This window comes from Dromiciops gliroides, chromosome 1 (genome assembly GCF_019393635.1).
Source record: "Dromiciops gliroides isolate mDroGli1 chromosome 1, mDroGli1.pri, whole genome shotgun sequence".
NCBI lineage: Eukaryota > Metazoa > Chordata > Mammalia > Microbiotheria > Microbiotheriidae > Dromiciops > Dromiciops gliroides.
In genome coordinates this window covers 737185504-737201553 of record NC_057861.1, presented here as the reverse complement: position 1 = coordinate 737201553, position 16050 = coordinate 737185504, and the positions used below count along the sequence as shown (strand labels likewise).

At 39.0% G+C, this 16050-nt stretch overlaps 1 protein-coding gene across 24 annotated transcripts in view; it reads right to left on the bottom strand.

Annotated features, from left to right (window-relative positions):
• The window catches only part of CADPS (calcium dependent secretion activator), a 555724-nt gene that overhangs the window by 130867 nt on the left and 408807 nt on the right, over nucleotides 1-16050 (bottom strand). For 9 of the 24 annotated variants that reach the window (XM_043978805.1, XM_043978803.1, XM_043978804.1 and 6 more), the window contains 4 exons: nucleotides 13665-13728; nucleotides 12642-12765; nucleotides 9968-10036; nucleotides 9075-9092 (listed from right to left, as the gene is read on the bottom strand). In XM_043978805.1, the coding sequence (XP_043834740.1) occupies nucleotides 9075-9092; nucleotides 9968-10036; nucleotides 12642-12765; nucleotides 13665-13728 (275 nt within the window). The remainder of the gene's footprint in view (nucleotides 1-9074; nucleotides 9093-9967; nucleotides 10037-12641; nucleotides 12766-13664; nucleotides 13729-16050) is intronic. The other 15 variants (XM_043978795.1, XM_043978797.1, XM_043978792.1 and 12 more) reach the window with 3 other exon arrangements.

Genomic DNA, 16050 nt, shown 5'->3' with positions numbered 1-16050 from the left:
AGACCCAGCTTCCCAATATGTTCCTGAGGACACCAGTGTGTGGGCCTTGTCACTATTTAAAAATACTAGCTCATACAACTTTATTTACAGTATCCTGGGGTGGGATAAAAGCATAGAAAGAAGCCTGACACCAAAGAGACAGCTGAGAAATGCCTTCAAGAGTTTCTGGTTTCTTTAGGGCTGCATGTACAGGGGCAAATGAATCAGAGAGAATCAAGAGCTTCAAACGCCAGCTAGTTCCCATGGAAGAAGGAACAATGGTTCTAGTGGTTCCATCAATGAATAGGTTCAATTTCTCTCCTTCAATCTCTTTTTTTCTTGAGCCCAGAAGAATATATCACAAGAGCATACTGTTTTACATATGATATTTGCTCAATAAATGATACTGAATGAATGATAGAATGATCCATAATTCCTTCCACTGTTCACTTTACCCATGGACACCATGTAATTACATGTAATTTTAATGACAAATAAAGATTTTGTTGATGTTTTTCCCCATCATTGTCACTTTCTAATAACCTACCTCCATTCCTAAAAGAGAACCCTTCTTTGTAACAAATAAGTTTAATTAAGCAAGCCAAGCCAAGATGCTGGCACATCAGAGAGTGTAAATGCCAAATAATTTCATGGTACTTTCATGAAGCCACACTAATTTTTCAGGAGAATGGTCACCAAACAAATTATACTTCATATTGCCCACCTTGAAGTCTTTAGATACTTAGAAAAGATAATAAGCTAAGGCACATGTATTTTCAGAATTTCTTAAGCTCTGAGGAGTTGGGCTAGTTCCATGGGCGACATCCAATGGACTTTAATCTTAGACCTTATCTAGATATTCTCAAATAGGGTTTTGCCTTCTGACAGGACATGCTGTTGATTATTCCAGAAAATGGAAGGTTGTGGTATCTTTTCAAATATAAGCAAAGTCAACTAGAAGAAAAGGGCCAAGGTCATCCTCTCTCAATTCTAACAGTTCCCTGATGTATTCCTCTGTTAGCTTCTACAAGATACCAGAACATTGGAAGAAAAGTGAAAACTTAATCACATGATGGTTATTCCATGATAATTACATGACAAAGAACACCCAGATTTCAGAGTAAGAATTCTCAGGCCCTTCTGAGTATGAGTCCCACTTTTCTAACACCTTATATATGCTGCATGTATGTATGTATGCATGTATGCATGCATGAATCTATCTATCTATCTATCTATCTATCTATCTATCTATCTATCTATCTATCTATCTATCTGTCTGTCTGTCTGTCTGTCTGTCTGTCTGTCTCTGTCTGTCTATCATCTATCTATTATCTATCATCTATCCTTCCTTTTATTTTCTCTTTCTCTTTCTGTCTCTCTGCCTTTCTTGATAGTAGTTGTACCATTGCATTTTGGATTGAGCAAACTGATGCTAAAAAAACCTAACGAATTCAGCAACAAAATTCCCTTTCCTCACTCTCCTATATCCAATTAATTCCCAGTATATCTCCAGTCAGTCCTTGTCTCTTCACTGACAAGCATCTGCCTAAAGTTAGGTCATCCCCTTTACCTTAGACTCCATTGCAACATTCTTTTATGTGGTTTTCTTGCTGCCACTCTTTACTCTTTCCAATCCAACCTTTAAACAATTGTCACATTGATATCCCAAAAACAAAGATCTGACCATGTCAACCACCTACTAAAAATATCAGTGACTTCCTATTACCTTTAGGAGAAAATACAAAAACCACACTCTGGCATTTTAGGTTCTTTAATATCTAGGTGCCATTTCTTTTAAAAAAATTAAATATCACTATCCCTTTCTAAATACTTTTTACATCCATCACCCCAAGAAAAATATATAAATTCTTCATATGCCGCAAAGTTTGGACAGATAGGTAACACACTGATGGTAGAATCAGGATCCAAAAGGATCTTAAATAAGATGAAATTCAATAAGCATAAATCCAAAGTCTTATATTTGAATATACAACCCAACTTCATAAGTGTCCTATGGGGAGTCAAAATTAGACAGTAGTTCTGAAAAAAAGATCTTGGGGTTTTAGTGGGCCTCAAGTTCAGTATGAGTCAGTAGTGTGACATGATAACCAAAAAAGCTAATGAGACCTTGGATTGCATGAAATGAGACACAGTTCCTTGAAATAGAGAGACAATAGTCTCACCATACATTGCTCTTGTCAATCTATTGTCTTCAGTCTTAGGTGTCATGTTTAAGAAGCAAAACTGATATGCTGTAGAATGTTCAGAAGAGTCCAGGCAGGGTGCTAAGGGTCTTTGGGTTCATTTCATAGGAGGATCAGTTGAAGGAACTGGATGCCCTTAGATTGAAGGAGAGAAGACTTGAGGTGGGGACCTTCAAATGTTTGAAGGTAGCTGTCCTGTCCAGAAGGGATTAAGGCTTGGTATATTTGGCTCTAGAAGACAGAACCAGGAGGAGTTATTGGAAATTGTAAAGAGTTAAATTTGGGCTGGATGTCAAGAAAAATTTCCTAACAATGAGAACTGTCTTAAAGTGGGATGGGTGGCATCATACTCAGAGATCTTGAAGCAGGAAATTGACAATGATTTGTATGTTTCATTGGGGATTCCTTTCAAGCACAGATTGGACTAGATTGCTACTGAGGTCTCTTATAACTCAAATTCTGTGAAAAAAAAATTCTTTCCTCACAACAAAGAAGTTCAGTAGAATGAAATAGGTCAATGAAATGGCCAATATGACAGGGTTTGCCTCATTCTTAACCTAATTCCACTCCCATTCCCCTGGAGAGTCCTCTAAATTGACAACTGATCATTTCATCACTAAGTCTGGAAATCCTTTCTTTTGTTTTCATCTGTGTTATTATGGTCATCCTGTGTCACTTATGGTTCTATTCTTGTTTTATATTGCCCTCCTTCACCTATTCTTGTCCCAATCAGATTGGCCTTCTAATTGCTCCTTGTACACAATATTCCATCTCCTGCCTCCATGCATGAGCATAGCCGGACCCTCATGTTTGCAATGCCCTCCTTCCTCATTTAAGCCTTTTGGAATCCCTGCTTCCTTCAAAGCATAGCTGAGATACTATCAACTAGACCTTTCCTGATCCCCATCCTAAGCTCTCCCTTCTACCCTTCTCTCCCTTCCCTCTTCTCTCTCCACCTTCCAACCACTGTTCTTTCTTGTTTGAGAAAAAAAAAACAACTGGGTTTGGACCAGATCTTTGATTATATTGCTAAAAGACTTCTCCCTAGGCAGATCGCCACCTTTGCTGCAATTTTTGTAAGTTACGATTAATCAACATCTCCTCAGCATGAACCATGTGCCAGGCACTGTGCTAGACTCTGAGGAGACAAATATAATGAATGAAGTAAACATCACCCTCAAGACGCTTATACTGTAATGCCTTGTTTTGGAGCATTGCCAAGAACACAGAGAGCTTATGAACTTGATCAGAGTCACATAACTAGTATGTGTCAGAAGCCGAGCTGGAGCCCAGGGCTTTCTGACTCTGAGGGCACACATTTATTTATCTGTGGGTGTTATATTCTCCCAGTAAAATATACATCTCTTGAGGGCAGGGTTTGGTTTCCTTTTTGTTTGTTATCTATAGTGTCCAGGAGAGCATTTTGCATATTGTAGGGGGATAATAAATGTTATTAATTTGAGTTGAACTTTTAAATTAATTTATACCTTCTTAGTCACAACAATAGCTATAAAAATTGGAAATACACGTGAGACATTGCTTAGTTATTCTACTGAAAATGTGCTTGCTTATTTACTATACTCTTTGGCATTTATATGGGGTCAGAGATCACTTGAAATAACTATGAGGGTCTGTGACTTGGAGGGTGGCCAGAGAATCAGAAGACCTGGGTTTGACCCAGAACTTGGCCACCTAGCTGGGTAGGCTTCCCAGAACCTGTTTCTTCATCCAAGAAATGGAACTAAATAGCCCAGGGTTGTTCTAGAAAGAAGTATTGTGGGCCTTCAAACATGTACTGGATATAGCAAGGATGGACTGGTCATTCTTTATAACAACACATACGAAACAGGTCTTTAAGTAAGTCAGAAGTGGTAAAGGGAGGATGAGATTGTCAATTAATCAATGAGTATTTATTAGGTGCCTCCAATGCTAGGCACTGTGCTAGGTGCTGGAATACAAATACAAAGGAAGAATGAAGCAATCCCTGTCATTCATACTGGCCAGTATGTAAACTTCCTCTGGGCAGGGACTGTTTTCGCTTTTGTCTTCTATATCCAGTGCCCAACACAATGCCTGGCACAAAGCAGGTGGTTACCAAAAGCAAGATGGATTAAAATGAGCTGAATCCTTTCCTTAAAAATCCAAAGTCTAGGTTTGTAGACTTTGACATGGAAGCTATTTGTTAGTGATGAATGTTGTTAGATCCAGATGATTCATGGAGAGTTTGCAGGTCAGAGATTTTTGGTGGCCATTATTAATATAGGAAGAATCTATGTTTTTTTTTAAACCAGCGTAGGGAAATATAAATAGGAATTTTCTCTGCTGACAAGATCATCATCTGCCCACGTATTAGTAAACAAGTCCAAAGGAATGGTCCAAAACACACAAAAGTTGTGTATTGCCCTGTGTCACACAACCAGTATGTGATAAAGGCAGGATTTTAGCCCCAGTTCCCTGGCATTAATTTCAGTGCTCTTTCCACTGTACCTTTCAGGATGAATTTCATTACACAATAATCTACCCTTCCCCATGAATTGCCTCAGTGCTCATGTACTCTATACCATAGTTGCCCCTACAATCCACGGCACTGAAGGTGTTCCATAGGTGTTTCCTGCCTCAAGGTCTTGTCTTCCCAAGTCAACTGTATAAACTCCTGTGGAATGGGACTGAGTCTTCTTGCTGCCTTTTTTTACATGATGTTCCTTCTCCCACCTCCATGCCTTTGCCTAGGCTGTTTCTATGTTCCTTTTCATTACCTGCTCTCCTACCCCCAAGTTGGGAGATTCCTGACTTCTTTCAAAGACCAGCTCAGCTGCCACCTCCCATAGGAAGCTCTCTCTAATTTTTCTCATCTTCCTTCTCCAGTTCTCCAGTTATTAGTTCTCATTCTCTCTCTCTCTCTCTCTCTCTCTCTCTCTCTCTCTCTCTCTCTCTCTCTCTCTCTCTCTCCAGTTACTGTGATCAATGAGATAATATTTGTAAAGCACTTAGCATAGTGCCTGGCAAATCATAGGTGCTTAATAAATGCTGCTTCCTTCCCCTGATTTATATTGTGGCAATTCTGTATTTCCCTGTGTCCCTATCATTTCCTTCAATAGAATGTAAACTCCTTGAGAATAGGGGTTATTTCCTTTGTGTCTTTTTATCCCCAGTGCTTATCTCATCATCAAGTATTCAATAAATGCCATGGGAATTGAATTCATATCCTCCATATCAGATAGCCTAGTGTTTAGCAAACCAGAGATTCTTAATAATTGCTTATTAAATCAAACAACCTTTTTTATACTGTAAAGATTATTGTAATTTCATGTATGTGATTGAAAGTGCTGAATAGCTAGCCTTCTGTGAGTCACATCACTAGAGGTATTTTGTTGCCTCTGGTCTATTCTCACAGTTTTGTGTGATTAAAGATATGGTTATCATGGACTCCTTCCTTAGGATTATAGATTTAGATCTGGGCGGAGGGACTTTAGAGGTCCTCTAGACAGATGAAGAAATTGACCCGAGGAAGTGATTTGTTCTGGGTTGCCCTGTTATTATGTGGTACCATTGAGATTTGAAGCCAGGTCTTTTCATTCCAAATCCTCTGTATCCTGAAGCTAGGTGGGCCATTTAAAATAGAAAGATTAGTAATGGATGCCATGTCCCCGAAATACTTGTTTCCTTTGTAAAGTGACCCAGCCTGATAGCCTCCTTCTTATGCTTACTACCTGCATGACCTTAGGAAAGTCCCATCACTTCCCTGGGCCCGTGTTTCCTCATTTGTAAGAAAGGAGGAGGTTGGATTAGATGAGCCCCAAAGTCCCTTCTTTATGGGGCCGCACTGGAGCCGGCTATAATCAGATTGTTAAATTTTCAGTGTCAGAAACTGCTTCAAATCAGGACTTGCTTTATTGTTTCATTCAATTTGTAGATTTAAGAAAGTATTAATAAGGTAGATGAAATTTTTCTTTTTCTTTTTCTTTTTTTTGTGAGGCAATTGGGGTTAAGTGACTTGCCCAGGGTCACACAGCTAGTGTCAAGTGTGTGAGTTCAAATTTGAACTCAGGTCCTCCTGAATCCAGGGCCGATGCACTATCCACTGCGCCACCTAGCTGCCCCAAGGCAGATGAAATTTAAACGTCAGTATGCATAAATCTTCTACCCACTACCCCACTCCAATTCCTCCCCTGAGTTATGAAACATTTACTATCATGCTGCTGCTTCTTTATAAACCTAGTTTTTATACACATGGTTTTAAAATACTTTGATTACTATATTTTAATGTAATTGATTTCCTTTGTAATTCTATGTATTTTATTTTATGCATTTAAAAACATTATTCTAAGAAAGGGGAGTGGCTGTCATAGATTATCCCAGTCAGCCAAGAGGTGTAAGATGCAAAAAAAGGTTAAAAAGACCTGAACTAGACCCATACATCCAATGCTTGTATGGTCTACACTCTTAAAAGCCAGTTTAATAGGACAAAAGATTCATTTCTCTCACTGCAATCTAAAATAAAATAGTATCCTTTCAGCATAATGTAAGCTCATTGAAAGCAGGGACTGTTTTCATATTTTTCTTTGTAAATTCAGTGCTTAATATAGTACCTTGTAGATGTTTAATAAATGATTGTTGAATTGAATTGGACTTATGTCTACTGGCAGATGCTGTTGGGAAGAAATGGGTTCCATAGCTTGGTTATACATGTCCTGTAAGAAGCTCATCATATAAGATCTCCAAACAAAAGATGAGCACTCAGCTTATAGTCCATGTGATAAAAGGACACAAACAAAACACAGTCCAAACTTTCTTTTTGTCATTCTTCTTTATCTACCTGTACTTTCTCATGACAAAGGAAAATACTTCTTAGCTTATCATTGAATAAAGATTTCATTGAGAAAAAGACAATGAAAAGGGAAGATCTGGGACTTCATTTCTTTTTGCACTCGGTTTCTGCATCTGGCATTTTATTAGAACTTGGCTCATCGGGAAGATTGTCATAAGGTTACAAACTTTCTCTCCCCTTCCAAAGATCAAGGTGATGTTTCACATTATGTATCAAAATGATTTTTTCAAAATTATAACTTCCATTACTTTTACTTATTTATGCCTGATCATATTTCTTGGGGAAGGGGAGAGGAGACCAAGACATCAGATAAATTTTCCTTTTAACGAAAGGAAGAGAAGCTGAGGACAAAATGCTTTGGAAATAAATGAAGAATAAGATGAAGGTCATAAGCACTTCTAATAGGAGAGATAGCTGGTCATCAACACCATCCTCTTTCCAGAGAGAGGAAAAATTTCTAAATTGAGCAAGGATAAGCCTTTGAGGCTTCTAAGGAACAAAAGAGAGAACAGTACCCAACCTAAGAAATCCCAATGTCAAAATCCTCATTTATACCTCTCAGAATTCAGCTTTTGCTAGTGGGAAAAGGGCCTTGAGTTGGTTCTATAGAAACATTCCATAGACATTTTGCCACCATTTGGATAAAAAACCAGCTGCAGGCATCAGACTATGTAGAAGGCAATATTCTAAATGGCTACCAACAAAATCCACACTCATTCAACTGATTGTTGAATTCCTGGGCCTCTTAGCATGCTAAGAGGAGGATTATAAATGTGTTTACTCACTTTGAATTTTTCCTCCAAAGGAATATAGTTAATGAAATTTCAGTTTTTAAAGTCAATATATTCCTTTGCTAAATTCATGAAGATTAAATAAAATTAACAAAATATCTGTATTATATATTATACATTATATATTATATATGATATATCACACATGATGCAGATATATTTGACAAGATCTGAGATTTCACTGGTTTGGGGAGCTCCCAGTGAATAATTTCTTCCACCAAAACAGACTGACCCCTTCTTTGAATTCAAATTCTTACAGAGCAGATTAGGGCTCAGTATGGGTGAGTAACTTGCCCAGTATGTATCAAAGGAAGAATTTGAACCCAAGTCTTTCAGACTTTCAGACAAGCTCTATCCACTCCCTCAGCTGCCTCTCCAGCAATACAAATGCATGAAGGGAATGGGAATCATCAGTTTGTGGGTTAGGTATCATCTATCAATAAAATAACAGATAAATCCTAGGGAATTGCCTGAGGCACATAGAGATTATAAGTGACTTGCCCAGGGTCACACAGCTAGTGAAAAGTGGGATGTGAATCTGTTATTCTTGACTCCAAGGCCAGCACTATATCTACCAGGTCATACTACTTTTACTGTTGAGAATAGTAGCTTGAAGTCAGAATCTTCCTTTATGGCATCTACTCAGAGGTGTTATTAACCAACAAAGACAGAATGTCCAACTACTTGGAGCTTTCCAGAAGGTTGACCCACAAGAAAGAGTAAACAAAAACAGTGGAAAGCAAGGACCATCACGACAAACCACTAAAACACTTTACATCCATTTTCTACCTACTGGCAAATTCTATCTTCCCACACATTACAAACAACAATAACACAAACACAAGTCTCCTCTGGCTTCTTTGCTAATACACAGTCACTGAATAACATAAACTTCTCAATAGATCAGAATACAAGAAAAGAAAAAAAATGGAAAATAAAAATGAGGATTAATTTGACTCAGTAGTCTTTGAAAGGAAATATGACCCCATAAGGCCAGATCAGTAAAGTGGTTGCACCAAAAAATGGAATGATCATCCATTGAAAATGAGAAATTCTGTTCCTTTGAAGTTTATGCCTTTATCGAAGTTCTCGAGAAGGTCAACAGCTAAGGGGTATGATGTGTGTGGAGACAGCACAAATTAACTCCTTAAGCATTATTGTAACTCCACTTCAGTCTCTAGGAGTATACAACTTAAGGAGCCAGATAAAAAGAAAATACAAAAATAAACTAAATATAACTCTTTAGTTTATAATGCATATACAATTGTTCACCTGTGTCCTTTTGATTCTCTATATGAGAGAGAGAGAGAGCAAGGAGAGAAGAGAGAAATAAGAACAGATACGCAGAATTAATGAGCAAGTGGACCAAAATGCCCCCCACTTTTGTGTGATATATGACATTTGAAAGAAAAAAAGTTGCCCCCTGGATTCCCACCGCCCTGAAGTATGGGGATCAGCAAAAAAGGCTCCTTCACAGAGGTGGAAAATGCTGCACAAATAGAAAATTAGTCAAATCAAGGTCAATGTGGAATTAAGCTATGAAACATACACGGAACTCTCTACATGACAATTAAGTCATATGTTCTAGCCAGAGCTTGGCGGAACAGGACATATCAATCTAAAGAGAATGAGGGCAAGCGACTGAGCTTGAGAGATAACAGACAGGAGGCATATGTGCACTAATGTAGGCAGAGAAAGGACTGTGTTATGGACTTTCGGACCCAGAATTGTTCTGAGATCTTACACAGGGAAAAGAAAGGCAAGACTTGCCCCCAGTGTCCTTCCTCTAACCCCTAGCTCATTGCTCCCCTGGTGTAGCTGCTACCTTCTGATTGTGTACCAGTGACAAGTACTTTACAAACTGGGACTACACAGAAGCAAAGTAAAAATGCATTCAGGTCACAGACATAGAACAACGAAAAAAAAAACTTACAGACAAATCTGATTTTATCACAAACAAATGGCTTAATTGTCTAACCTGGTTTTAGGCTGATAAAAAGTGACCGGACTTCTCACACTGGGGTTTCACAGACAGAACCAACAGACAAGCCAAATGCTAAAAGACTTGAAGCAAGGAAAGTGAGTTGGTTTGGATCTGAATTTTCTTGAGGTAATGAAAACAGAAAGAGTGAAGACAGCATGGAAAGGAGGTGGTAGGTACTCACGAATGGTTAAATCCATCACTTGAGAGGCCAAGCAGAAGACAGGATGCTCATACATTTCTCTCTTTTTCCCTATAAAAGAGGATTTGGGCATGCAAGAGGCTTAGGTCAGAGGTAAAGAGGTTAAAGGTCACAGGTCAGAGGAAAACGTTACATTAGCTCAAAAGGAAAATAGCCACAGAGTATTTTGGGATAAACACAGGATAAAAGAAAAAGGAATTTTTAAAATCGAAGATCTACTGGATTAACCATTCAGCATGCCATGAGTCACAAGAGAGGCTGTGACCATGATTGTACAAGTCTTTTTGGAATTGTTTGCAAGAATACAATGACCAAAACATCATGGATAAAGGGAAACAGAATCTCATTGTTTTAAGGCTCCGAGATACTAAGGATTTCAGACTTTAGTATCTAAGGCTCTTGAGGTATTTCTTCATAAACATAGTCGCTAGCAATATTACTACAACTTCATTCCAAAATTCTGTCATTAGCGAGAGCTTTGCAAGTCAGTAGGAGAGGCTTGAGTGTCCAAATTTAAGGTGGTATTTTTTTCCCTGCTGGTAAAAACAGGTGTTTGTAAAGGAAGGTTGCATGGTAGTAATATTTTTGAGTTTGCCACGTGCCCACGCACAGTGGACTATGCTCATGAAAGAAAACCTAGTGCATGCAGCTGGTGGATGTTGGGTTGTTGGAGTTAACAATCCCAGCATGCTTTGAAATTGGTGTCACAACCACTTTTTATAGAGGTCACATAGAAAAGTGGCTGAGCCAATCCCGGACAAGGAAGGAGAGAAGCAAGAGAGAGCGGGTAGTGTGGAATGAAGTACTTCTCTGAAAAGAGAGCTGGAAAAAAAGGATTTGTTGCTTCAAAGTACTCCCAGACCTAAAAGTCACAGTGCAAAAGATAATTAACACAACTGAGAAGAATTGAGGCACAAAAGGAAAAGTACAAACTAGCTGGTCTACTTTGGAAATGAATGCATTTTTACTTAGAGATCTTAAAGTCTGCTTTATTTATTCATTTGTTTTAGGGAGGGGGCATAGATTTATCTGAAAGAAGAGAGCAGATCTTACCGAAAGGTTAGTACTATCTACAACCAAGACCTACGGAGGGAGGCAGCTGCCATGATACCAATGCTGGTTGGGATCCAAGTCCTGTTCCATTCTCGCCTACTCTGGTTACCCATTTCAGTTGAATACAACCAACTGTCATCTCCTGTGAGGGTGAACGCTGGCAAAATCAGCTGATCATACAGCACTGAAACGGTCGGTCTTCTTCCTCCTCCTCTATTTTTGTCACTCATTACCAAGTCAAGAGTTGATAAACATCCTTTTAGTGCCCAATTCTTAAGTGTTTCTCACTGGATGCATAACAATGAATTCATTACCACTGGTACACAATTTGCATTGTCAGACAGACAAAATTGAAAAAAAGGGAGGACATGTAATATACAGAACACCAAAAATTTGACACAATCTTTACCTAATTCTCTAAGGAAACAAGGACTCTGGCAGGTGGTTGGTCAGTTAATTATTTTTTTTTAAGTCCCAAAGGCAAACAATGTGGGTTTGCTTGCTTTAGTCAGTTGCCATGTTTCGCATGTGAGAAAATAAATCTGAATCCAGAATGCACATTGAGTTTTGCACACAGAGCTTCCACACTGATACACTTACACATCCATCAAGCTGGTAGGCTTTTTCAAATCTCCCTTTAGCAGCCGACAAGGTAACAATGAAAAGTTAGTGATACCTTCGGGACTGGGAGCCTCCCACCCCGCCCAGAGAACCTTAGCTCCACAGATCACATCTACATAAAGGGATGATTAGATGGTCATTAATGGTTATTTCTCAATGACTTTTAAGGTCTTGTGGTCTCAAGCACCCATGGATTGGGAAGCCAAGACTGAATGAGGTCCGATATAACCCTGGGACCACCTGAAAACTAGATAATCTACCATCATTATGTAAAAATATTTAGAAACACCAACAAGAAGAAGACACTTTCAAAGGATGAGAAATAGTGAAAGCAGAGTTGAGATGTTGCCCCCTTCATTCATCCTTTTCTTGGACTCTACTGGTGGCCATTTGTCACCCACTCCTCTCAGGCAACAAATGTTGCACACTAAATGTTTTAGGTCTCAGGGCAGGTATTTGATGCCAAACATACCTAGCCTTAGAAGAGACTTCATTAGCCTCATATTTTCTGCCAATTCCATCCCCCTTTTTTCCAGTCAACTGGCTTCTTTTTTTTTTTAACTTCAGGCTTTTGATCTTTTATTCACCTACCACCAAGCATCATGTCACCTGTCAGGTGAGTTTAGTTATCAACTCAATATATTCAATTGTGTCCTTAGAACATTTTTCTATCTCAGATTATATTATTATCTATTTATATGTTGTAGCTCCTCCCTATGCCCCTCTCCAGGAGAATGTAAGCTCTTTGAAGGTAGGGATCATTTTGGATTTTTATACTTGTACTTCTAGTCTGGTGCATCACTCTGTACATAGTAGGTGCTTGATAAATGTGGAGGGTTTTTTGTTTTGTTTTTTAAAGTGTGTGTGTGTGTGTGTGTGTGTGTGTGTGTGTGTGTACAATTAAATACCCAGTAGTCAGAAATTTTCCCAAGAGAGCATATCAAAATTTTAGTTTGAGACTGGTGATAGAAGGTAGCCTTACCTTCAATTTTGGCATACTCTGAGAGACGGGTATAGTTGACTAATGCAGCTTGCTCTAAGCATTTACGGATGACCATTTTTACCTCCTCTTGTGGCACTGGGGTAACAATGTCTTTCATCAAAACCTTCAGATGGAAAAAGAGAAGGGGAGCAAGAAAGGGAATTCACATACATTATTCAGTCACATTTCTAAAAGAAAATTGGGAATTGAAACATATTGGGCACAGGTATGGCTTTACAGGGTTTATGCTGATTCCATTGTTAGTGTCCCAATAATAGAGAATGACTTTTGTGTACAAATGGCATAATATTTGCTGAACCCAGGAAATGTATGACCCAGAAAGGAGGTGAGTTCTTAATGTAAGAAAGAGAGCTAAGAGATGGGCAGCCTAAGGTCTGGCTGCTCCAGTGCCTATAAAGTGGTTTAGAGCAAGAAGGCCCCCAAAGCTTGAATGTATCCTCCAGTGAGGAATTATGGGAGGAGATGCATAAAAATATACTAGGATGAGAAGGCAGGCATGGATTGTGATCTGCACACAATTGGATGGCTGGAAAAAAAAAAACATTCTGATGAGACTGCAGAGCTATTATAGAAGCTTTGAAAAGTTCCCATGGAAAGGTACATAATTTATTTCCCAAAGTCATTTACAAAGTAGCCACTAGAATGAATTAAAAAATTTTACTACCATGCACAAGTAAGATGGCAAAAGTCCATCCACGTAACAGAAAAAAAAAAACCCACCATTAAATCATCATTTTGTTCAAATGTGGGCTAATCCTAATGTTAATCATATGTATGCAGACTTGAGGGGGGAGAAAGAAGAAAAGAAAGAAGATATCCAGATGTTTGAGATTTTGTTGTTAAAGCATCTGGAACTGGGGCTGTTTTTTAGTTTTCATCCAGATGCTTGGTATAACCTAGACAGCATTCAGTTCATAAATAAAATCATTTGACAACAATATTCTATTACAATGAGGCTCTTGTACTTTATATTTCCAACATGTCTTGAACTTTCCCTCTTACCCTTTCCAAAAGAGAGAGTGTAGCTTTTAATGCTCCTTCAGGTCGGCCAAATGGAAAGCAATACCTGAAAGAGACATAGATTCTTTAGGCAGCACAAATACATGTGATAATTAGCAGCAAGATATGAGAGTCCTACAATTTGATTCCTATAGCAACTCCTTTGGAGGTGCTGAAAATGCTTTAATCTGTCACATTATGTTATGTTAATACCGAATCACACAGGATGTGTGTGTGTGTGTGTGTGTCTATGTATGTGTATGCGTGTATGTGTATAATGACTGAAGGCTGACTGGCAGACTTGTCTGCAGTAGAAAAATAATTAGTAAATTAAACAAGTTTTGTTTTACATCTCTGTGGTAAACGGAGAAGCATTTGTTAGCTTAGGGAAGACCTTATACGTTGGTTACAAGCGTCAGCATTGGGAAGTATTTGTTGAACCCAGGTAAAATCTAGTTAGCCCTCCAGCCAGTGTTGACTTCAGACAAGTGTTGTTTATTCAGTCGTTTCAGTCATGACCAACTCTTCATGAACCAATTCAGGGTTCGCATGGTAAGGACACTGGAGTGATTTGCCATTTCCTTCTCCAGCACTTTTTACAGATGAGGAACTTAGGCAAACAGGGTTAAGTGACTTGCCCAGGGTCACCCAGCTAGGAAGTGTCTGAGGCTGGATTCGACCTCAGGAAGATGAGTTTTCTTGACTCCGGGCCTGGCACTCTATCCACTGTATCACCTAGCTTCCCCTTTAGACAAGCAGTGCATCTTATGTGGAAAACAATAGGACTAACTCAGATGATAGAGATACATACCCTAGAACAAAATCAACCAATATCTATGAAGTTTCCACTGGGTTCAAGACACTGTGATAGCAAACGAGGATAGAGAGACAAAAGCAAACAAGACAACAGTCCTTGTTCTCCATGAGTTTCCATTCTACTAGCTAAAAAACTTGTCCACAGAGAAGCATGGAAAAGCTAATTTGACATAGGAAAGACCCCTAATAGCTAGAGGAGTTATTAAAGGCTCCATGGGGGAGGTGAGCTGAGTCTTGAAGGAAACCCATAGAACATAATGGACCCCATAGATATCCTTGAGGTGTTCCCATCTAGTTCACTAGTTTGTTCAATGATCCTTGGATACCCAACACACTGTCCTACACACAGCCAGCACTCAATTAATATTGACTAATTCTGTACTCTCTGGGAGCAAGTTAGGCCCTTTTGAAAACTCCAGTGCCTTTCAGGCAACCAAGTTCCATGTGACACACTGGCACAGTAATTGACTCCCTGGGAGCCCAGTATTCTGAAACTTATTTTGCAGCCTCCTGGAATGCTCATTTTCTTTTAGGGAGCAGCCTGTGCCCTGCACATCTAGAGTTGCATTTCCATTTCCAAGAGAGCTGGGCTGGCTGGCTATCTTCTGAGTTGAGGGAAACCTATAAGCTGTCAAGACAGGTATATCTCTTGTCCTCTCCTAGCATTTGCCTAGCCACATAAATAGGCTCTCTGCTATTTGTTCCTGAATGGGGAGGCATTTCTGGATGGAGAGAGAAAGAACCATCATGGGGACACCCATGATTCTTCTCCTCTACAAGTTTGAAATTTGTATCCCTATATCAGGCAAAATGAGGAACTGACATAATTTGCAAATAATTTTGGAGTGGCAGGTCTTTTAAAAAAAATCAAACCTTGGCAACTTCTCTCGCATTTGTCCTCTTTTCCCACAAGCCTAGTTCAGGGGATTTCATCACCTCTTGCCTGAACTAGTGCAATAGCTTCCTAATTGGTTTTGCTGCATTCATTCTCTCCCTTCTCTAATTCAAACTCCACACAGCTTCTCAATATGATCTTCCTAAAGGGAAGGTCTATGATGCTTCCCAGTTTTAGAAGCTTAATTTGCTTCTTATTGCCTTGAAGATAAAATGAAAACTCCTCCATTTGGTATTTAAAGCCCTTCACAATTTGGCTACAAGTTATGTTATCTGGCTGATTCTGCCTCAATCTTCCCTATATACTCTCTGCTTGAACTGAAATGACCTAGCTGGTGTTCCCGGTACATGATATTCAGTCTCCCACCTCCAAGCTTTTGCACAGACTGTCCCCTATGCTTGGGATTCACTTCTTCTTTTTTTAATATCACCTCCTAGAATTCTTTGCTCCCTCTCAAGAATCAGTTCAAGGGCCACTTCCTTCCAAAGTTCTTTCTTGATTCCACCAGTACTTTACGCTTCTCCATAAATTTGCTGTGTATTTGTTTGGACTTCTAAAATTGATTTATTTATATTTAAATGTGTTAATTCTTCTTGGAAAATGTACCCTCTCAAAGGACAGCATCCTTCTGTTTAATTTTTGTCTTTCTATCCACTGTGCCCAGCACAGTGTCTGGCA